We start from the raw sequence: 23,579 nt of genomic DNA, 5'->3' as shown, positions 1-23,579 counted from the left end.
AATTTGTCCAGTCACCTTTTAAAGCCATTCTGATGGGTGCTCATGCCTACGTCTCGTGGGCGTAAATTCCAATCTTTCCTTTCATCTGCTGAATCTCCCTCCAATCAGTGTCAGAAGAACCTCCCTCCACTATCCACTAGCTCATCACCATGCATAATATCCTTGGACTTCACGAGGATGCAGGCATGTTGGCCCGCAGTAAAAAGGACTTGTACTGCCCCTTGAAATCCTACCCCTCTCCAAGACCGCAGGGAAGGCGGTTTCACCCCCTCTTGCTCATCAATTCCCATCCCACACCACCAGCAAAAATTTGGGCCAAACTTCCAAAACTCTGGGCTGCTTCTAGATAGATCCCAAATAAATCTGGAGTGGTCTTCTAATTTGCACATGTGTGCAGTCATATGCGAAGTGCGTGGCACATGGTAAATGCATGTTCATGTCCAAAGTCAAGGAGACCATAATGGTGTAGTGTGGGGGTGACTGTGCTGGGCTGGGGAACTGGGAGATCCAGGTTCCAGTCCCCACACGGCCATGAAGCTCTGTGGGTCACTCCCCCTCCCTCTCAGTTCAACCCACCTCACAGGGGTTTTGTTGTGGGGATAAAATGGAGCTATGAAAGCTGCTTGAGCTCCTCACAAGGGGAAAAAGGTAGAATATAAGATCATGCAAGATCATGATGATGATGATATAAAGTTGCATGCCTCTACCCTGTGTGTGCTACTAATCGCCTGCCTATCATAGCTCGTCCTGTGAGCCTATTTCTCATTAGAACCCCTCATGATACTGAATGAGGATGCCTGATCACATAGGTACATGTGTCATGGAGTAAACTGAATGCATGCACACCCAGCAACAGCAAAAATTGCCCAGCGCACATGAAAGTAAATGCACATGAACACATGTCTTTGTGTGGACTGATGATAAGCTCTGACCAGGAATGGGATCATTCTCAGTCCTGAGCTAGTTGAATCAACAGCTTGGTTAAGCAAAGGTTGGCTTCCTCCGGTCAAAACTTCCTTTCTATGGCTTTCTGCATCTCCCATCTTCTTAAGAGGAAACTCTGACCTTTTTGAATACAGAGAGTGGGACACCGTAGGATGTTCTGGTATTTGAGACAGAACATCCAAACTGGCATCGCCACCACCAATCCAACTGGGAGATACGGTAGACAAAGGCTGGGGAGTTGTTCTCCTTTCCTTCACCCATGTGCACTGCAGCAGAGAAAGCCCATGAGAGTGGAGCAAAACCATTGCCTTGTAAATGCATCCTGGCCAACTCCTACTGGTTGCAGTATCCCATGATTTTAGTGTGCAAAAGAAAGGTAGTCTTGTGAACTAGTCACCCACAAAGAGTCGGACTGCCTTGAGGCAATCAGAAAGGAAAAATGTTACAAAATTTTGCTCCTTTTTTTCCAGCAACAAATCACTAATCCTGGCAAGTGGTCAGAGTGAATTCACTTGCAAACCATGCTGTGTTCACCAGGAAAGGGGAAAAAACTGATTTTCTTGGAGACAAACTGGAAGGAAAGGCCATAGTTTAATATTTTGCTCTTATCATATTTGGAAAAAGAAACCATCAGCATGACCTCAGCTCTGGGTCTTTGCTTGTTAACCCTACCAATTAAATGGGAGGAGGGTCAAGTTCTAACCATCAGTTAACATGTAGCTGGTCAATTAATTGGCTCAAGCTTGAAAATCCAGGAATTAAAATTTTAGCAGATGAAGAAGCCTGCCGCTCTGGCTATTTCTGGCTCTAATTAAGGTTCCATTGGGTCCTAACCAAATGGGAAAAGCAAAGGGAAAGCAACTGCCCAGGAAAAAGTTCCACAGATAAAGCTAGCCAGATCCAGAAATGAGCATGTGGTAGATATTTAAATCAGAGCTGCAGTCAGAACAGCAATGAGGAAAGACAGCAGAAGCCGCAGAACTACAATACCTGGGCTCCATGCTCATCAAAAACTTGGAAATATTCTCCCTTCACGAGGGAGCTTAAATAGGGACTGGCCAAACCATGAACTGGAAATAAATTGCTTGGCACCAGAAGCGGCCGCAGCTTCCTGTCACTCGGAGATGGGTGATGCAATCGTGCGGTAACCAGGCGCTGCTGCATCCTTTATGACATCACACAGAGGGAGGCTCAGTTGCAACTGGGGCTTTTTGTGGACGAGTACCCCGAAACAACCAAATTTGGCACCCATAGCAAAACCACTGCTCCCCTTCTATCAACTTCAGCCAAGCAATGGGCCATGCATGTGTTTATACATTTGGCACGATTTACTTCTGCTGTGCAATTACTTGGATAAAATGGTGATGCTTTTTTTTTAAGGAGCTGGAACAAAGCCTCAAATGCTGCAGAGGAAAAGCTAGGAAGAGAGAGCAAAAGGTTTAGGAATGGGGCTACAGGAAGGATGAGAGCATGTGCACAGCACTGTACAACACACATGCATGCAATCTTCTTGCTGTGCTATGCGAGCTCTAGCAACTTTGCTTTGCACGTTTGCAAACTTCTGATCAAACCAACAGGACTAGGAACTTGCCTCCTTTAGAAAATAAAAGCAAACCAAAGCTCTCATGAAGCCAGAATTCCAAAAAGCCTGACTTTCATGTTATGCAGAATCTATGCAGGACATTGTCAATGCCAACAACAGCCAGCTGGTTGTCAATGATGCTCCGATGATGCCAACGTGTTTCCAAACATTTCTGCCACCATGAGGGTCAGAAACTTGAGGGCTCTTTAAATAAACTTATTGGTGTGACGGCTGATTTCCAACAAGTATAACAGATTCTGCCTTGGGGCATTACTGTATTCTCAACTACTGTATCTAAATTTGAAACTCCCAGGAGGCTCCAACACAACGCATGGAGTGCTGTGCAAAAGGAATAATAATGAGGGTAAGTCTGTACCCATTTACTTCAAACTGCCTAAGTTCTTCATCTATAAGATGATAGGTCAAGGGTCAGCTAATGAATTCCTTCCCAAAAGCACAGAAAAAGGTCCTTGGCCCCTTTCATTTATTCTAACTTCCAGTTATGGCTGCTCCCCATAGAAAGGGACATCAAAATTTTCCAGGATGGGGACAGGACAGGGAGGTGGTGATGCGGCCACACCTCTAGCTGAGGCCAGGAGCTTGTGTTACTTGAAGGGGTGCTGGCGCAGAGGGCTGGCAATGCACAACGTCATCATCCCCATCATGCTGCTCTGCAAGGAACATGAGCAGAGAGAGGGGTTCCACGGTTCTCCACCCCAGCCAGAACCCTCTGCCTCTCCATTTCTGGGAGGAAGGGAAGGGAAGGTGGAGATGTGTCTCTCTGGTGGTACGGGCAAAATCGTCGTTGCTGGGGAAATCCAGATGCCCCAGGCATATGGGCACATGAGCCACGACCCGGCAAGCACCATCCATCTGGATTTCGCTCCACCTTCTCAAATACCCCCCCACCCTCCTCGCCATCTCCGTGCCTGGGTAAGCAGAGGGTAGCAGAAATCCGCAGCGGCGCAGCCCAGATCGCAAGATTCCTTCTACTCAAGTACAAGGGAAGAGTGGATGACCAGCGAGCAAAGGCGGTGGTGCAGATGGCAGGTAGGTGGCCTCGGCCACCCAACGAGGCGGCAGCCAAGGTGCTCCCGCTCCTCTCCCTCCCACGGCTGGCATTTTGTCTCTGTGCCACCCGTGACTACGTGAGTGAGTCAGGATTTCGCAGCTCGAGTCAGCCCTACATCGAGCCACAGGGTGCTTCGCAGCACTCCCCGCCTCCATCCCAGGGACAAGCAGGCAACACGTGCCCCGAGGTCTCATGTGTCAGGGGACCATGAGCTCATCTTGCTGAGACCAGGATGGACAAGTGCACGGGCGTGCGCACCTACGCGTGCCCGCCAAGCAACGTGTCCAAGGACAAGTTAATCTGAGGAAGATCCTTCTAGCAAAAGTACTGGGCTCGGGAAGGGGTAACAGCAGTGAAAAATTGGCCAGGCTAGACCTGGCGTACAAGCCTGATAAGCTGAGCTTGAGGGTTATGAGGGACAAAGACACCCTCCTCGTCATACACCTACACAGAGGGCTAGTCGTGGCTTACTGGAATCAGCTTATTCTTGCAGAAAAAACACATTAGGTTTAAGGTGTTTATGATCACTGGACAGGGATTTTTATCCTCTTATGCTTCTTTGTTTTAATGTAATTATTTTTAAATAGCAAAATAATTATCAAATCAATAATAAAAGTGGCAACAAGATCGCCAGAATGGTTAAGCTAAGGCTATGTTACATATTGAAATGTCTCAGCTTTTGAGATATGAATGCTTGGGGAGGGCTGGGGGGTGGAATTTTTCCTATAAAATCCACTATTGCTTGAGAATGTTCACCTTTTCTCACATATGTTTACAACATTTGGCCCTTACCTTCCACTGCTTCAGCAAATGCCCCCTTTCAAACTCCTTCACAGAATGACCCCAGACCATTAAGGATCCTATAGTGACCATTATGATAGTACAGTATTTTACAGCTCACTAGATCTGGGTAAAGGCAAACGCCCCCAAGGGCAAACAAAACTTATTTACACAGGGAAAACATTTCAAAAATTAAATCACACTGGGTTGTGCTAGTCAGAAAGGTGACGGCAAGGGAACTTGGTTCCTGCCTGCCTGGATTATGCACCTGCTTCCAGCTCAGTTGGGCTTGACAGCAAGGTGTTCCTTTAACCCAATACCTGTCTCAGATTCCACCCAACTGGAGATGGGTCTTTGAGAAGATCTAACAGCACTGTAATTTAGGAGCAAAGGATTCAACTGAGAAAATATAATAATCTAAGGAAAAGTAACTCACTGAAATGTGTTAGCGTACCATTTAACAATAACTGCGTCCAGCAGTTCAGGTTCAAGGAAAAGAGACGGCGCTCAAAAGTGAAACATAAGTAGGTAGGTAAATAAACAAGTCAGCAGAACAGAGTTCTCATAAAATAAATAGGACTGGTAAGCTTATCTGGTGCTGCCCAAATGATTTGGACTACAAGTCTTCTAAGCCCGCTAGAGATTATGGGACTTGTGCTCCAAACCATCTTGAGGGCATCAGGTTGCCCACCCCTGATTTGTATCATAAGCAGCCTTCAAGTTTAACCCAAAGTGAACGCGTCTGAATCAGTAATGGCCTTTGCTGGGGGGATGGTGATGGCAGGGGGAGGGGGTCATACTGAGATTCGAGTTCCCTCCCAACTTGGGCACCCCCTACCTTCTCTTCGCACTCATGTCCACAGGCTCATCGTTTATGTTCTCCTTGCCCGGCCGCCCCGAAGACCGGCTGTCCGGGTGGGGCCGCAGGTTCCCGTTCAGCTTCTCCTCGTAGACTTTCAGGCTGTCCTGCTTGACAGGCAGCTCGTGGGGCACCTCGATGCCCGCTAGGTCCTTCCGCTTGAGCAGCGCCAGCATCTTTAGGCGTTCCATGGCTTCGTGGCCCTCCATTTTCAGCCGCTTGGCCAGGACGTCATCCCGCTCATCGGCCTGGTCCAGGCTCCGCTTCAAGAGGTTCAGGCGCAGGGCGTCCTCCGTCATGCGGTCCATCCTGTTGCAGCAAGGAGGACCAGAGAGGGAGGGAGGGAGGGAGGGAGACAGCAAGGTCAGCCAAAGGAACGTTCACAGAGGCCCTCATTATAGCACAGGGACTTCTAATAAGCAGCAGTGCCTCTTCTCCCTTGGTGGATTCACGGAGACCCACCAGCAGCTCTTAGACACAATCACTAACCAGAGCCTCCAGGTTCAGAGCCAGTCTACCTCTGAGTACTGGCTGCTGGGAGCAAGCTGCAGCAGGAAGCTACTGCCTTTGTGCCCCACTTGTGGGCTTCCCGGGAGGTTCCAGCATGAAACGCCATGTGAAATGGGGTGACATTCTAGACTGGGATTACCCCAAACAGATTCCCCTCCAGCTGAGTTGGAATGCAACTCTCATTAGGCCTGGTCATAAAAGCCATAAAAGCATATAGTGCATAAAGTCATTGCTGGCTGGGGCTAACAAGTGTCGTACCGAACTATGTAAAATCCAGGAGTAACAGCTGCATAACAACTGCACGATGTTACTCTACTCTGGGTCAGACTAGGGGCCCAGCTGGGCCAGGCCCCAAACCCAGAACTTCCCCCGCAAACCCAAACCCAAGACCACTGGACCACAACTCCTTGCCCCCTACCCTGCTTCGATGGAGACCAACTGAGACATCACAGGGCAGTGAGCAAGCGTGCAAGTTCTCTAGAACTTGTCTGTCTACCAGAGATCAAACGCATGAAATGGACGGTGTGCATGAGCACACGGGTCTTGAGAGGCTGGAAAACAAGGGTGCTCTTGAGCATAAATTAGTTTTGAAAAGGGTCCCTGTCTGTGGATGCTTAACGTGTGCGTGGGGGGAGGCTGCAGAGGTGCGATGGCATTGTTGTTAACTATATAATAGTAACAATTATTTATTCATTCATTTAGAACATTTGTATGCCGCCCAGTTCTGCCACAGTACCTCTAGATGGCTCACAACACAAGACAAAAACACAATAAAAACATAATAAAAACCATAGCACATTAAAAACAACAAATAACTTTAAATAAATACAAAGCAAAGGTCTATGGCAATTAGTTATTAAAATGTTTTTTAAAAAGGAAGGTCCTTCCTTCCTTTCTTTTTGGCGCTAGGTGAATCTCCTTGGGGAGAGCATTGCAAATATGGGGAGCAGCTTCAGAAAAGGCCCTCCCCTCGCGGCCATCCCGCTCACCTCCTTAAGGGATGGCTCACACAGGAGGGCCCCCTGGGTAGATATCAAAGACCGGGTAGGCACATACGGGTGCAGCTGCTCCCGAAGACAACCGGGGCCCAAGCCGTTTAGGGCTTTCTATGCCAACACAAGCACCTTGAATTGGGCCCGGGCCACAATGGGTAACCAATGAAGATCTTTCAGTGAAGGTGCTATGTGGGCCGCTCTAGGGGCTCCCCTCACCAACCGAGCAGCCCTATTCTGTACCAGTTGTAATTGCTGGACCATCTTCAAGGGCAGCCCCATGTAAAGCACATTGCAGTAATCTATTTTGCATGTTACCCGTGTTTTCATGCTCTGTCTGTCCAGGTAGGGATGAAGCTGGTGTATCCTCTGCAGCTGGAGGACAGCACCCGTGGGCACCAAGCTCACCTGATATTCCAGGGACAAACCTGGGTCCCCGGACTACAGATCCTGTCCCTTAGGGGGAGTGCAACCCCATCGAGGACAGGGTAATGCCCCTGCAACCTTGCTGATGACCCTCCTACTAGCAGCACCTCCATCTTGTCAGGACTGAGCCTCAGTTTACTGACCCTCATCCAGTCCATTACCGAGCTCAGGCCCCGCTTCAAGGAAGCGACAGCCTCACCTGGATGAGACGTAAAAGAGAAGCAGAGCTGAGCATCGTCAGCATATTGCTGAATCCTCAGCCCAAACCTCCGGATGACCTCTCCCAGCAGCTTCATATAGATGTTAAAAATAATGGGGGCCAGCACTGAGCCCTGCACTACCCCACGACCCAACCACCATGGTGCAGAGCAACAGTTCCCCAGGACTACCTTCTGCACTCGGCCAGCCAGGTAGGAGTGCAACCACTGCAAAGCAGCACCTCCAACCCCGACCCCAGACAAACTGTCTAGAAGGACAGCATGGTTGATGGTGTCGAAGGCCGCTGAGAGGTCAAGCAGAACCAACCCTCTGTCCCTCTCCCTGCACAGGTCATCGTACAGGATGACCAAAGCTGTCTCTATTCCAAACCCAGGCTGAAAGCCCGATTGAAATGGATCCAGATAATCCATATCCTCCAAGAGTGCCTGCAACTGTCTGGCCACCACCCATTCCAACACCTTGCCCAAAAAAGGGAGATTAACAATGGGCCGGTAGTTACCCAGTACCCCTGGATGCAGGCCTGGCCTTTTAACGAGTGGTCTCACTACTGCCTCCTTTAAAATAAAGGGCAGGGACCACTCCCTCTCTTAATGAGGCATTGAGAGCCTCCTGGATCCAGGGCCGAACCCCATCAGATCAACATTATTAAACATATATTAATATAATAACAATTGTATATCCACTGTACAGGGTACCTGTATACATTGATTCCACAGCACTTTATGGAACTTCTGCTCTAGTCAGTATTCTTATAACAGCCTTTCTCTGGGGTTTCCCAGGATTTTTGGAGTACCAGTTACCAGCTTTTCTAACCAATGGTCATGCTGGCTGAGGCTGATAAGAGGCAGAAGTCCAGAATGCCCGGAGGGCCCCAGGTTGAGAGAGACTGGCTTCAAATGAGGGTGGCTTTCAGTTTGCAACCTTGTTTTAAAGGTATAGAACAGCCATCCCAAACTGCTGCATTCCAGGCAAAGCTTCCAAAGTGGCTGGCAACTACACACTTAAAATCAAACACTGAAGCTCAGTTTAAAAGAAATTAAAAGTTGAAAGTCACAGGAAATGAAATCAGCAGTGAAAGTAGCAAGACAACCTTAGCACCATCAGCATCTTCACCTGGAGCTTAAAAGCTGGCAAAGAAAGTACTGCCTGCATTACTCCGCCGGAGGTTGTGGGGTGGGCACCGTCACACTCATCTATACTCTCATTCACCACCTCCTCTCTAAAGTTGGCTGCACACTTGGACTCTGCAAGGTGAAAAGGACACCCCTGCATCCCCTTTGAACGCGAAAGCAGCGGCTAACTCAGTGTGTCTCTCTGCTAGATGCAGACTTGCAAACAAGTCCTCAGGACTTACTTGTCCAGCCTTGGAAATAAGCCCACTTATATTTCTGTCCTGGAAAAACACACACACACACAAGCTTTTACTGACTTGAGGGGAGAGTAGAGATGGGATTTCCTTGTTATGGGGAAACCCAGGGGAGAGGGGGAAGCTTTTTTCCTCTGAAACCTCATTAGGTTTCTTTGCAGGGCGTCAAGCTTTACTGACAGCCTGTTCACTCACTCATATGCAAAGCCGACAGCAACCAAGCTAGCGCTTAAAAACAAAGCCATACTAGTCCCTGCAATATTATTTGCTTGCATATCCTTCTCTTAGGAAGATGCAGCTTAAGAGAGAGGGGAAGGAGAACTAAAGGGTCACTTGAAATCCAACAAAGAATGAAGGGGTATTGACACCAGCCCATGTGGATAGCCCCCGGGGTAGTTTGCTTCCCTTTGCAAAGCACACAGGAGCAGAACTTTGGATTATCTTTCAAATCCAAATGGGAAGACGGCTGTTGTTTCACAAGCTGACATATATGACATGGATAAACGCATGGATTTAAAAAATGGGCCAGTATGCCAGTTTGGGGCCGGTTTTGACAGCAATACCTGAGATGTGATTTGAGACCTGAAAAGACTGCAGGGAATGTGAGATGTTTCCTCATGCTGAGCTGAGTCAGGACATCGATCCATCCAGCTTAGTGCTGTCAAATACTGACTGGGAGTGACTCCTTAAGGCTCTCACTGGGGCCTTTCCACGCCCTGCCTGGAGGCCCCAGGGCTAGATGGGAACCTTTGGCATGCAAATTAGGTGCCTCAGTACCGGACCTTCCACTGAGGAAGAGAGGGGCCATGCATAACCCTCCACACATTTTGGCCTACAAGACCTTTTTCAAAAAAAGCACGCCTCATGCCAAATCCGCCTAGTGCCACACTGTCCACTTTGGTTGGCAGTGGCTTCCCACAGTCCCAGGTTTGGAGGTCTTTCCCCTACCCAAGCAGAAAGGTCAGAGGCTGAACTTGTGCCTGACAAAAGACTTCCATGGCCATCCATTTCACACCCTGCTTTTTTTTAAACCCTTGATGCTAATGTGTCACTATACCACAGAATGCCCATTTTATGCGTTCTCTGCTAGATACAAGGAAGGCTTTTTCACATGGTAATACATGGCTAAACTCGTAAGCTGAGCATGTCAAATCACACACAGATAAAAGAACGCCAACACTAACATTAAAAAATACAATTAAAAAGTCAGTTTTCAACTGTGTATGTCAATAGTGCAAAAATTAACACACACCACCATGTTAAAATTAGGCTCCCAAGCAGACGTGGCTTCGTATGGGATGGAATACTTCTTAGGTTGGCAAGGCAAAGTCATCAAGCCTGGTTATGAAGCTGTCAGAGTCCGACAAACTGAAGCCGTGCCTGCTGGCACCCTGAAGCACAGCCCTTGAGACGGTCCATCTCCACAGCCCACTCAGGGGTTTGTCCACTCATCGGGGGGGGGGGGCACTGCCACACATCAGGGATGGGTGTGTAACTCTGTGTGACAGCTTCCTAGTCTTCCCTGGTTTAAAACCATAGTCACTGAAAAGTTTCTAATGACCAAAGATGTTACTGCAGGCTTCAGCCATATGGACGTATTTACAATAATTAAAATGAACTGATGGGCTTCACATACAAAACAACCCTGTGGCGCACAGCCCTGGGGCCTGTTAGCGCGCACGCCAAGTTTCAGGTGTCTAGGTTTCACTGTCTTGGAGCTATGGTGCTGGCAGATGGCTTTACACATGTGTCCTTTTATAACGATAGCCTGTGTTCTGCAGAGCGATGAACGGCGGATGAAAAGCTCCTGAGGGCAGCACCAACAGGTCTGCTTGCCCAAAAGTCTGCTCAGCACAGGTGGACTTTACAAATTCTCCCAGGGTTACTGCAGAAAAGACCCTGCTCCAGCACTGTAAGCAGCGGCTTCTACCTGAAGGAGAGGCTGTGGCTCAGCAGGTGACCGCATGTTTGGCATGCAGAAGGGCCCGGGTTCCAGCCAAAGTGTCTTCAAAAAAGGCTGTAATCCTAGAGCAGTGCTGCCAGTCTGTGTTGACAATATGGAGCCAGATGGATGGAGGACCGCTTCCTACAAACAGCCGGGGCAGGTCCCAGAACCACTAATGTTCTGTTAACAGTCTGCTTCTGCTAGGCAAGGGAAGCACATAGGAAGAGAAACTGACAGGGCTGGAAGGATGCTCAGGCCCTACTCTGACTTCTGTAAGCCTCTGTTGCCATTTCCAATTGAGATCTTCCACTATCCTGACGATCAGGGGCCCAACAACAGAAGGAAGGTGCTATTCAGGGATGGGTAACGAGGTGCACTTGCAACATTGAAGACTACAACTCTTATAAGCCCCAGCCAGCTTGCCCAATGGTTAGAGATTCAGGGAGCTGTAGTCCAAAACACCAGTGTGATACCTGGGTCAGTGTATGAATAACCGTGTCACTATACATAGGCCTAAAGAATCTCCCCCTCAGCCAACAGGTAGTTCAGTTCACAGCAGCAGCAAGATTTCCTCTGCAGCCACTGGAACAGCAACAAAGCAAGCAATGAGCCTGGGAAAATGGGTAAAGGTGCTTTGAGCATCAGAACACCACTAAGCATGTTCATTTAACAGGAGAAACAGCTGAATCTGCACAATCTGTTATAGGCTGCTGGCATTCTCTGGGAGAAAGGCAGGGTACAAAGGTTGTGGCTAGCTAATGGGCTGAATAGATCACTCTCCTCATGCGGAATCTGCCCTAAGACAACTTTTTACCACAGGCCTAAAGGAGAACCTCCCCAGTCCCTGGAGCAGGTTTGGCTAGGAAAGCTTTTGGGAGGGTAAAACCGGAGCCAAAAGACAGCAGGCAAGCTGAGACATGCTTAGGGGGAGATGCGTGTGGAAAACTGAGCGTGGGATGTTTTAAAAGCATACTGTTGTTGTGCTTGAAGAACTCTGCCCCTATTTAATCATCTTCTCTTTAAGCAATTGATTGATTCTGATAAGGCTACAGTTTTGGAAAAACTTTCAATATAGGTACCTTTTTCAGAAGCCGATGATGAAGGATGTAAAACAAACAAACAAACAAAACCTGCCGTGCTTTGTTAGAATGGAAGTAGTCTCTTTGATACTTCTGTTTCCCTCACCAGAACAGAGCCAAACAAAAGCCCAGCCTTACAAAACAGCCACACAACAGCAAATTAAATTTCACCAGTACTCACCAATTATAACTTTTGCTGAATAGCCTACCAAATTAAAGCTTGCAGGCACACCAGAAATATCATCAGTGTGGCACCCGATTCGCTGCCCTCTATCACGCAGGTACACTTGTTCCTGGATGTGCAACTGAATCCTGAGTTTACCCGGAAGCAAGTCCTGCCAAGTTCGGCAGGTCTGACTGCCACATAACTGGGTGTAGGGAACTGTGGGTTTAGCCTTGGCAAACTAGGGTTTGCTGTTGGGTAATGCCTGAAGTTTCCTTTGTTCCAGCTTGGAGAAGGTACCTGCATCCAAAGAATTTGGCAGGTTGGTATAAAATAAGTAGGAGTTTTGTATCTGTGAAAACATCCCTCCCCAAGTTCCATGGAAGACAGGGACAAAGGCAGCTGGCAAGGGTTTAACAGTGCTTAGGGAGAACTGAGGAAACAGCCAGCTCATGTGTAAAGTCATTTATATTACAGTGGGTATTTCTTCTGGATGCATCAAACTGAGGGTGAGGAACACATCATAAAGCACAAACTGCTACTCACCCACACTCCCCTTGAATCCTAGCATGACTATATCTCAGGAACAACAGAAGAAACTAGGAAAAACCCACCCAAAGACTCTAGGAAGGACAGGAAACAGATTTTGACAAGCACTGGGAACAACTTAATGCTGCAAAGTATTCCCTCCCATCCTCCACTCTTGGCTCCTCCTGGAAGACTTTGCTTCGTCTGGCCTTTGCCGTCAAAAAGGGGTCTTCTAGCACTCACACACACAGCTTCCTTGGAGAGAGCACAAATTTGACCACTCCGTGAAGGGTAAGGACTTGGCTCTTTGATATCAGGGAACAGTGCACAATAGTCTCTGCCGTTCTGCTGGTGGCAGCTGGAATGTCCTTCGGGGTTTTGGACCAGCTTTCTAATTGGCCAGGCTTGCATAATACAAAACCAGGGGTCTCCAACCATTCTGGAGCCATGGGCACATCTGGCGATTTGAGGCACTGCTGTAGGAGCTACCAAAAAATAGCTTCCACGCAAGATGTGGCTATTCATCTAAGAGCTGCCAGGCGGGCCTAGCCAGTCTAAAAGGTGGCGAGGAAGAGGGCAAAAGACTGAGACTAGAGGCTTTGATGGGAAGGGACACACCAGAGCGAGTCAGAGGCAAAGCTGTTTGTGAAGGTGAGAGAAGTGGGACAGAGAACGGGAATGGAGAGAAAGAGAGCGAGCAAGCGGGAAATGTCTGATTGGAGGAAAGACAACTGGATGGGCTAGGAAACAACTCTTTCTTCCTGCACACTGAACAGCTGATCGGTAGCAGAAAACCTGGCTTCCTAACATTTTTTCAAGTTTCTTTTTTTTACGGTAAAAATGCATTTTTGAAATGGAGAGGGAGTGGTGAGCTTTGCAGGTGCCACTGGAGGTCCCAGAGAGGCCACGTTCAGGATCTCTATCCTAAAATGTGCTTTGGGCTGGGGAGGGTGACTTGTGCCCCCACCCCCGGATGTTTAGGTCCACTATACTATCAACAGCCAGTATAGCCAGTGGTGGGGAAAACAAGCAATACACTCCCAGCTTAGGGAAACAAGCCAACTTTGCGCAATGGTTTATGACCCTGCCTCGATCCTTTAAAGTTAAGATAAACCATAACTCTTTGGTTCACATGAAATAAGTAACCGACCAGTTGAAAAGGGAAGGCAAAGGTTCCGGCCCCCTCCCTCCTGGCCACACTGGGAGGAGCCCAAGGCTTGGCCGGGCTGCTTCCCAAAACGCTAAACTCTGGTTTACCATAACATATGAAAGCAACTGTTGCCTGGAAACCAAGCTTCCCTGCCACATCACTGACCCAGCTGCCCTGGGCACAGAAGCCCCTCTGTCACAGGCCTGACTTGACATGACCCCACTCAACCCAGCCCGGCTCCTGCTGGACCGCCCGCTCTTCCTCCCACTACAGCTCCTATGGATGCAGGCCTCTGCACTGCTTCCACAGTCACAGTAATTACGTGTTACTGGCTGCTGTAAAACCAAAATTAATGTGTGATGGTAACCTGAGCAGGCCCCTGACAAACTGCTACCCTCTCCCACCCTCCTGGCTGTGGGATGCTTCACGAGTGACAGATTTTCTGACTTGAAGGTCACATGTTGTTCCAATGGGGTGAGTCCTTTGAATGTCTGACCTTGAGGCTGGCCCTTTCAACATTGACTTTTCTGCCACAGGACCCGCAGGAGTTGCCAACAGCTCTGGGGCTCACTCCCTATCCACTTGGGGTACAAGCCACACCAGGCACCTTTATACATTGAGGACACATCCTCGAACAGCCTTCCTGTACACATCTAAAGAAGAAGGCTGGAGAAGCCTCCCTGGCATTATGTCCTCCGGGGCAGACTGTCAATGGCAGGAAAGCAACCTTTTGGAGAAAGCATTTTATTTCTTCAATGGACAGGCAGCCTCAGAGCCAATGCCTGCAAGCATGTATGATGTTAATCTGACAGCATCAGAGCAGGTCCTGGGGCCAGCTGGTAGGGACAGAGCTCCATACACATGGGATGTCCTCTTCCTCCTCTGCTACCCATTAGCGCTTTTCAGAGAAAGGAGGCATGCTTAGGAGAGAGGGTCCTTGAAGGAGCTCACACAGCATATGCAAATTTGTGCATTTCGCTTTTGTCTTGCGGGCCTGAGCCCCAGATCTTTTTGGCACCCAGGACCACCCTGTCCATCACGCCCCACACCCATACTTCGAAAGTTGCTGGGATGTGGAGCAGAGCCCCCAGCAAGATTCCTCCATAGCAAATGCCCCTTCGGGTGTTATCAAGCTTCCCAGCGATCGAGTCCAGGGATCCCAAGAAAGGGGAAGTGCAGGTGCAAATATAAGAAGGTTCTTCAGGCTTTGGAAGAATGCAAAGATTGGCAATGGTGACTGTGGGGTGGGGGGGGGGGAGAGCATGGACTTTTTAAAACAGCAGCTTCCACAAAAGCTGAGTCAGTGCCCCAGCAAGTTTGGACAATGCAGAGATGGAAGCAGCAGCACAGGCACCAAGAAACAAGAGAGATGTGGCAGCTGGGGAGAGAGAAAAGAGCAGGGAGGAAGGAGAAGGCCAAGCAAAGCCCAAGGGACAGAAGCCTGCTCAGACACCAAACAGGAACTGCAGCAATTGGAGAAATCAAATCGGCTGCATTTATCGGGATAAATAAGCCTGCCGCTTGCAGAGCCTGTTGGGAATGAGAAGATACCGTGGGGCTGGCACAGAGGATGCCAATGGCTGCCAGGCCTAAAGGGCTTTGACGTGCTGCCTGGCTGGTCCCACTTCGAGTTAGCTTCGCTCATCACCACACAACCTGTGCTTTCTGCTAGCGGTGCACTCTAAGACTGTGGAGACTGCTTTGCCGGGCCGGGCCATTTGGCACAGTGTCCCACTTCAGACGCAGACAGTGAGATGCCTCCAAGAATTCCATGAACAGGCCATGCAGGCAAGGCCTTCTCTGCTCCTTTTGTCGGTTCCTCTCAAGCATCTGATATGAAGAGATGGACAGCCTCACACAGGGAGTTCCCATTGAAAGATATATAGCCAAGGAGAAGCTTTCATTCATCTAAATTCCATAAATCTATCTAATTACATTTTCTAAGGAAGATCATTATGTGCTGCCTTACATGCATTCAATGAAGCACATTTTCCCTCTGGTTAAACAAAACCTCCAAGTACCTTAAATCACATGCTCTAAAAAGAATTCAAGTATGGACAGGCCAGGGAGTAAGGGCTGCACATGAGCTGGCAACAACTGCAACAGAAACTCTGCTCAGAATTCCCCTTTCCTCATGGTCATCATTGGCTGCTCAGCTTCTGCACGTGAGCAGGCAGCTAAGGGCTGTAAGAAGAAAGTTCTGCCAAAGCACCCGGAGGCCTTTGCCTGGGCTAGAGGCAGGAGGCCGAGCCAGTGTCTCCGACCCTTTCGGCCTTGCTCAGAACACTAGTTGCCAATCAGTGATACAGCAGTCGGGGGGCCTTCACCAGGCAGTGTCAGTAATAAAGGACCAGCAGACCATGCGTGAACAGGCCGTTCAGTCCTGGTCAGGCACCTGGTTAGGAACAACTTAGATCATCTCGCCCAGCATTGTGGACGCTTAGCAACAATGGCTCTCTAGGGATTTGGGCTGCATCTGCTGCCTCGCCTCAAGATGGCAGGAATTGAAACTGGCCCCTTTGACATGCAAAGCAGGGTAACTGCACAGTGCTAGAATCATGGAGACTGGCCTTTCGAGATGGGGTCTGTTTCTGCTGCAATATACTTCCAACCAGTGCTGGAGCAGTGCTTTGGACACTCCCCCAACCCCTGCTGTCCAGGCTTCACCCAACTGTTCATCCCTGGGTTCAAGAAAAAGGAGGGGCTGTAGCTCAGTTCTAAGAGCACCTGCTTTGCAGGGAGAACAATCTGTGGCATCTCCAGGTAGGAAAGGATTTTGCTGCAAGTCAGTTACTATCCCACTCTGCTTCCTAGCTGCTATTCTCTTCATGGGAAGGAGAGTATTAGCTTGCTCCAAGCTGATGCCCTCCAGATGTTTTAGACTCTAACTCTTCTCGGCCCAAGCCTGTATGACATAGAAACAGAGCGAGTCAGAAGGGGTCTCCCGGGCCATCTAGTCTGACCCCCAGCTCTAGCCAGCTCCGCTCACGACATGCCCACCATGTGCATGTCCTGCCTATCCTTGAACACCCTCACCGATGGGGCCTCAACCTCCTCCCGTGGGAGCCCATTCCACACCCTCAGGGTCCTGACTGTCAGGAAGTGCTTCCTGGCATCTAAATGGAACGCTGGTTCCCTGAGCTTTGCTCCGTTGTAAAAAAAAAAAAGTAGTGCTCACCAGGCAGAAGAAAGCGCTGCTCCTCCGGAAATGCTCTCATCTGTTTACAGGTCTGAAGGAAGGCTGGCAAGCTAGTTTGCAAAGGGGAGGGCGACCACAGGCCCAGCTACAACCGCCAGCCCACCACGCATGGTGCTGCAGTGGCCACCTGTCTGGGGCTTGGAAACTGTGAGGAGAGGAGCAGCTGGAAGATAGAAAGGCAAGACTTTCCCCTGCTGGATCACAGCAAGGGCCCATCTATCCTGATCAACAGCCAGATGCCTCTGGGGTGTCACAAGCAGGGCATGAAGAAAATGCCCCACTGCTGTTCTTTGCCCCCTGCATCAGGGAATTAGAGGTCGCCTTTCTCAGAGCAGTGGGATTCAGTAACTATCACAACAGCTGTCTGCTTGTGGGCAACCAGCCACCACTGATGTGTGTGTGTGTCTGTCTCCGTAAGAATTGCCCAGCTGAATGAAAGAAAACACAACCCATCTACCCCGGCATCATGCTTCCAAAAGGGACTAGCTGGTTCTCTCTAGGATGCTGCCTTTTAACAGCTGGCATTTGGGGGAAGACTAACACTGAACCAGACTTGTAAAAAAAAAAAAAAGAAAGAAAGAAAGAAAAGAAAAGCCCACAAAAAGTTACCAGCCAGCAAATATTCTTCTTCTAGCCTGCTAAGGCGGCCAGCAGCGTATATTCTCATGCTGCCTTTGGAATGATCCTGAAAAGGAAATGCAGGCTATAAGCTTTTAAGCAGTGGGGTATGAGGTAGCGAAGGAACTGCTTTTCACCAAGGAGGTCGGCAGAGGTGTTTGTGTGGCTGCAGAAGAAGGGCTGGTGGATTTGTCCCCACAGCCTGTTCAGCTGCCTGCATGGAATTCCTGATCGCTTTCTGCAACCCTGAGACTTGTTAAATATAAGGCTAATTTATCTATCATAGCCACTGACAGATCTACTTAGTTCCATGAATTCGTATAATACAAGCTTAAAGCCACTTAAGCCAGAGACTACAATAACGTCGTATAACCATTGAGAATATAGTTGTATGGAAGCAAAGCACAGCACAGCACTCCAACAGTAATCCTGAGAGCATCTGAAAATTATCAGGATCACCATGCTGAATGAGATCAAAGGCCATAAGAAAGGCCACACTGGATAAGTCCAAGGGCTCATCCAGTCCAGAATTTTATTCCTACATAGTTATATGAAAATAGGAAACTCACAAGCGGAGTGCAACAGCACCCACCGACCCATGCTCCTCAGCAACCAGTATACAGAGAAACTGGGCCTCCGATACGAGAAAAAGCATAGTGCCTTCCCAGCTAGTAGCCATCCCATAGCCCTGGCCTCCTGGAATCTGCCTAATCCCCACTTAGGACCATCCAAGCTGATCTCCATCACTACAACTTCCACTAACAAATAATACAGTTTGACTCTACCCTATGAAGCAGCACGTCTTTTCCTGTACCCCTCACTAGATAATTCCGGGTCCTAATATTATGATAGAGGAAGAAAAATGTCTGCTAATCTACTATCTCCACACCAGACATAATTTTATACACGCCTGTCATACATCCAACTCCAAGCCCCTATTTTTTCTAAGTTTCCCTCATAGGGTAATTGCTACACCCTTTTGATCATTTGGGGGTCTCCTTTCACGTACCCCTTTCCAACTCCAGATTTGTATAATGATGCTATAGCAATGATGTGTGTTTTATTTTCCATCACTTTCTAACCATCTCTGGTATGGAATTTGCTTTCTTCTCAGTACTCACACAGCAATGTTTACACTGAGCTCTCCATGACCACAAGATGCCTTCCCTTCTCTGCTACCACCACCTCAGACCGCATCTCCATATCTGTGAAGTCAGAGGGGATCTTGCCCCAACAAACTTCACTTTCACTTCCTTCCTCTGAGCTGCATTTGCCTTTCAAGACCAAGTCCTGCAGTTTGCAGAAAACCTTTTGGAACCCACCTTGCACAGAAGTGAGGAAACAGGCCTTCCAGGTAGATCTGTACTCCAACCTTCACCCACCCCAGTTAGCATGGATGAGTCCAGAATCAAAGACCACTACAGGTATCTCACCCCTTGGATCTAGTACAATCTCCCATTTCAAACAGTGGCCAGCCAGTGGCTGTTCAAAAACCTGCAAGCGAGTCATGAAGGCAACAGCCCCATTTCGTTACTTGCCCCCTCCCTAGGCTGCAGACCGAGCCTAAACGGAGGAGGTCCCACTCCCAAATATGATCGGAGCCGTTTAATATACCAAGAACCCGGCTGAATCGGACCAAGGTGTGTCTATCCAGGGCAGAAACTAGTTAGCGTGTTGGACTGGTACTTGGGGGACTCGGGTTCTAGCTGCCTTTTCCCATGATACTCCCTGGGTGGCACTGGACACTCACCCTCGGCCTAACCTACCTCACAGCATTGTTGTGAGGTTAAAATGAAGAAGACTGATGAATGCTGCGTTGCACTCCTTCAAGGAACAGGTGGAATATAAATGAAACAGGTGGTGGTGGTGGTGGTAAGAAGCAGAAGCAGCCCAAATCAGGGAGAGAGTGCTCTGGAGCTCAGTAAGGGTGCGCAGGGCTACACTACCCCAATGCATGGGGAGCTTCCTCGTGAAGAGCTGCTGAAACAACCTCTTTTTCTTCCTTTATTGTCTCCTCCTACCTGCCTTCAGCATGCACTGCCTACAACCGGCTTTGGCATTATCTAACAGCAAAATCCTTGGTTTACGGTAAAAAAGAAGAAAAGGGGAACGGGAATTTGAAAAAAAGTGGCAAGCAAGCCCAGGTGCGAGCTAACCCTTCGGCAGCACAGCGCCTTCTGCCTCACTCCAAGCCCACCCTGCAGGAAGCCCCTTTGGGCTCAGACAAGGAGAGGTTTCAACACCGGTTCAAAACGGACAGCCACACGCAGGCAGCTGCGGATGCTGCTCTGCCTCGAGTCCTCCAGCCAGCATGAAAAGCAAAGTGACGTTGCCACTGTAAAAGACATATTTCAAGACAGGACGCACAAAATGGCTGTCTCCCAAGACGAAGCGTTTCTATACAATGCTATAAAAAGGACAATCGCCTAAAAAGGAAAGAGGGATTTGACAGCCAGGCTGACTGAGGCAGCGGTGGTAGAGAGAGATGCGAGCAGATCAAATCCCCCACTTCGTCACCCCCTCCCCGACAGACTGGCTCAAACCCCAATGCTTCCTTCCGACCGCACCTCGTCCCGACATATTTGCTCACATTCTCATTCCGCGATCAACTTGCAAAGAGATGCATTATGACGCGACTGTGTCTTGAGTTCAGGGACTTGGGTGGTGGGGGTGGGATATCATGCTGAGAGGCGGGAGACGAAGAGGCTCGCCTTACAAGCAAAACAAGTCTCTCTTTCAAGCAGCATGCGATCCAAATTCCGCTGCAATCCATGGCAAGGAACAGGATTTCTAGCAGGGCTCCCCACCCGATGCACAGCAATTCTCAGAATGCGTGTGGCGACAGAGGATGGCCCCAAACACACCGGGCTCTGTTTATGAAGGAAGCGGAGAGGAGCTGCCGACGCAGTATCCGTACGAGCCATTTCGGCGCAAACTCATTGAAAACAGCTCTGCCGCTCACTCTCCCTCCCCTTTCTGGCTCTTCAGAAGCAAGCAGTCTAAGGGAAGGGGAAAAGCTCACAGTACAGAAAAGGGGTCCTTAAGATGGTAAAAGCCACTGGTGTTAAAAGAGGGTATCCTTACTCCCATGGCAATGTTAAAGGGGAAGTGGGAAAAGGTCTGCGACTCAAGAAACCAAATGAATGGAGAATGCAGAGGCGATGGTTTGGCCTGCTGGAACGTAAGCAGAGCTGCACTCAATGACAAGGGAGCCTAGCAGATGTCTGAGCAAGTCCACTGCAAGAGAAGGCAGTGGATGCTGCTGCAACAGATCCCAAAACTCTTTGGTTCTGGCTGGGGCTACATGGAGCAATAGCAAAACTTCACATTTATTAAGCAGCTGGAGCGGCTTCAAGGCACTTGCTACACACTCGCTCACTAGCCCTTATAACAGTCCCTTTCTGATATAAAGCGGTCCTGTATGGAATGAAAAAATGAATAGAGCATGTGAAAACGGTGGTGAAAGGGGCATATTCCATACTGGGGTTATTAGGGAAAGGGAGGAAAAATGGGATGGCTAGCAGAAGAATAAAAATGCTAAAGGTTTCCCCATGTCATTGAAGTCCAGTCATGGCTGACTCTTGGGGGCGGTGCTCATCTCTGTTTCCTAGCCGAGGGAGCCAGCGTCTGTCCGCAGACAGTCTCCGTGGCCGTGTGGCCGGCATGACTAAACACCGAGGTGCACGGAATGCTGCTACCTGCCCACCGAGTGGTTCGTTTTTATCTACTTGCATTTGCATGCTTTAGAACTGCAAGGTTGGCAGGAGCTGGGACAGAGTACGGGAGCTCACCCCATCTGCGGATCCGAACTGCCGACCTTTTGATCAACCAGCTCAGACATTTAACCCACTGAATACTTTTATCTAAATCTTTAGTGCAGCTGCATTAGGATTACTTTGTACGTTTCCAGTTGCCTTGTCTCTATTAGGAGACTGCAAACCTAAAAAAAGTACTAGAAAAGGTTCTAATCCCTGCCTGACCATAAAGTTCAGGGGGTGACTTTGGGCTCACCCTGCCTCCAAGTGTACTGTGTTCTCATCTTCCCCACACTTTCTGGACAAGTGAGAGATACGGAGGGAAGGCCAGGCTAGTGAGGGGTTTCCGTGGCTTGGGAGGACATTTCAACCAAAAACCCTCCTCACTCACAGCTCCCTTCATGCTATCGGGTCCTGTCAAATTTCTGAAACTGTATTTTATTGATTTTATTATTATGGACAATTTACCTCTTAAGGTGCTTTTATAACTTGAATGTGCTTGTCTTACATTGTAAGCTACCTGGGAAAGACCACTGTCTTGAAGTAAATTGGGTAAGAAGTAAATTAAGGGAATACAAATTAAGAATAAGAAGCCACAAGTGGCAGCATATTTCATTTCAGGCTACATATTAAAAGTAACATTTTTGATGCACTTCTTACATTTAATCCTAAAATAACCCCCCTGCCCCCACCCCCAATCTTGCAAACAGAAAACTAGGACAACAAGAAGAAAGGTTCTAGCTGGTCTTCTCCATGCTATACTCCTTTCCTATTTACAAGAAGGCTGCTTTTTTCATGCATGGAAAAAGAAGCTTCGCTTTGCACTCAGTAAGGAACACACTCAGTTCTACCACCCCAGGATTCTACTGCTTCATTTTCCTACAGGTAGACCTGGGTATGAGATGGTGTAATAGGGACAGTACCATTCAGACTGAACGTTATTACATTTTGGAAAGCCCCTCTTCCAGGAGAGGATGGAAGGAAGCAGCAGGACAGGGAAATGGGCTAGGCGAAGACATTTCCCCTCAGTTGGCTTTTTTTTTTTTTTTTTTAATAAAGGCAGCAGGGGAAGCATCAGGAAGTAGCCTCCGCCACCTGCACCAGGTATAATCTGCCCTCTCATGACTCTACCACTTAATCCTGAGGAGCAGGATGTGTACTGGTTCTCTGACTCACACAGATGGAGAAATGTGAAGGAAAGGGGAAATGTAAGAAGGCAGGGAAAAGATGGACTCAGCTGTGTGTTTTGTTTTTAAAAAGGAATCCAAACTTGTATACTGCTACAGATACTGCATTCTGGCGGAAAAATGGAAATGGACGAAATTGCCTTATGCGAGGTCTGCTTGTTGGTCTGTCTCATTAGCTCGGGCCCCACAATTTGGAGACTGCCTCCGTGGGCCCTTCCACAGCCATGAATGTGGCAGGAGACCCTCAGGAGCACATGCTCAGAGCCTTTGCTTCCTGTTTTGGCAGGGTACAGCGAAGCAAAAGAGAAAGAAAAAGACCTGGAACGTGTGAGGAAATTACAAACATACACCGAACACGCAAAGACCATCTTCCTCTGGCCACAGAGCCACCACAGACGACCACCACACTGCTCCAAATCTACAGTAACCGATAGCGGAAGGTGCCAAAACCACCTTCACAGGGGCGATAGGGACAACCCCCATGGGACAGCATGTAAAATTCCTATATAACTGAATAAATATCAATATTTCATCACACAGGCACTGAAATGTGTTCTCCAACACCGAAGTGAAACATAACAATGAAAGAATCTCGGATGGGGCTAGATCTGTGGAATGCAGAGACTGTTCAGACTGGGATGGCCTGAAGTCTTATCATGGGTCAAATGCTGGAGGAAGAGACCCAGCAGAGGGGTCCTCTTCCTTCCTAAAGAAAAGAGGCTGAAAGAAACCTCCAAGAACACATTTCTGCCAGCCCTGGTGGGGTTTTTCTTCCTTCATTTCCGATGAGGCGGGGTGGCGGACGGAGTGACAGGATAAAAGCTATTTATTGGCATTAGCTCAATAACCATCCGGCCACCCTAAAAGAACAGAGGAGGGGGCAAAGGCAGGTTTAAAAGGCCAGCCTCTCCCCTTCCCTCTTCCCTATCCCCTCTCCTCCCATCAGCCTGAGTGACGCAGGCTCCCTTATATAATACGCTGCGATTTCCTAGACCGCAAGGAAGGCCTTCCCCTGCCGCCGCCGCCGCCCCCCCCGCCACTGCTTTGTGCTCAGTGTACACTTCACACACGCGCAAACGCATCTTCCAGCGCCTGGCACGGTGCCAGCGCTCTCCCTCGTCAGCTGGCTAGCTCCATTCACAGAGCAGGGTTGTAGCTGACATAAAAAGAGGGGGGGCGGGTGAAGGAAAGGGGGGGGAGAATG

The 23,579-nt window shown here is 48.9% G+C and overlaps 1 protein-coding gene across 5 annotated transcripts in view; it reads right to left on the bottom strand.

The window, feature by feature from the left end:
* GATAD2B (GATA zinc finger domain containing 2B) overlaps window positions 1–23,579 on the bottom strand; it is a 58,741-nt gene that overhangs the window by 16,140 nt on the left and 19,022 nt on the right. For 2 of the 5 annotated variants that reach the window (XM_044422771.1, XM_044422770.1), the window contains exon 2: window positions 5,218–5,547. In XM_044422771.1, coding sequence (XP_044278706.1) covers window positions 5,218–5,546 — 329 coding nt within the window. In that variant the 5' untranslated portion in view covers window position 5,547. Of the gene's footprint in view, window positions 1–5,217; window positions 5,548–17,424; window positions 17,975–20,023; window positions 20,322–23,579 lie in introns of those variants that run through there. The other 3 variants (XM_044422769.1, XM_044422767.1, XM_044422772.1) reach the window with 3 other exon arrangements.

Source organism: Varanus komodoensis, unplaced genomic scaffold (assembly GCF_004798865.1).
Source record: "Varanus komodoensis strain SLA01 unplaced genomic scaffold, ASM479886v1 scaffold135, whole genome shotgun sequence".
Lineage (NCBI taxonomy): Eukaryota > Metazoa > Chordata > Lepidosauria > Squamata > Varanidae > Varanus > Varanus komodoensis.
This window is presented reverse-complemented; position numbering and strand designations above follow the sequence as displayed.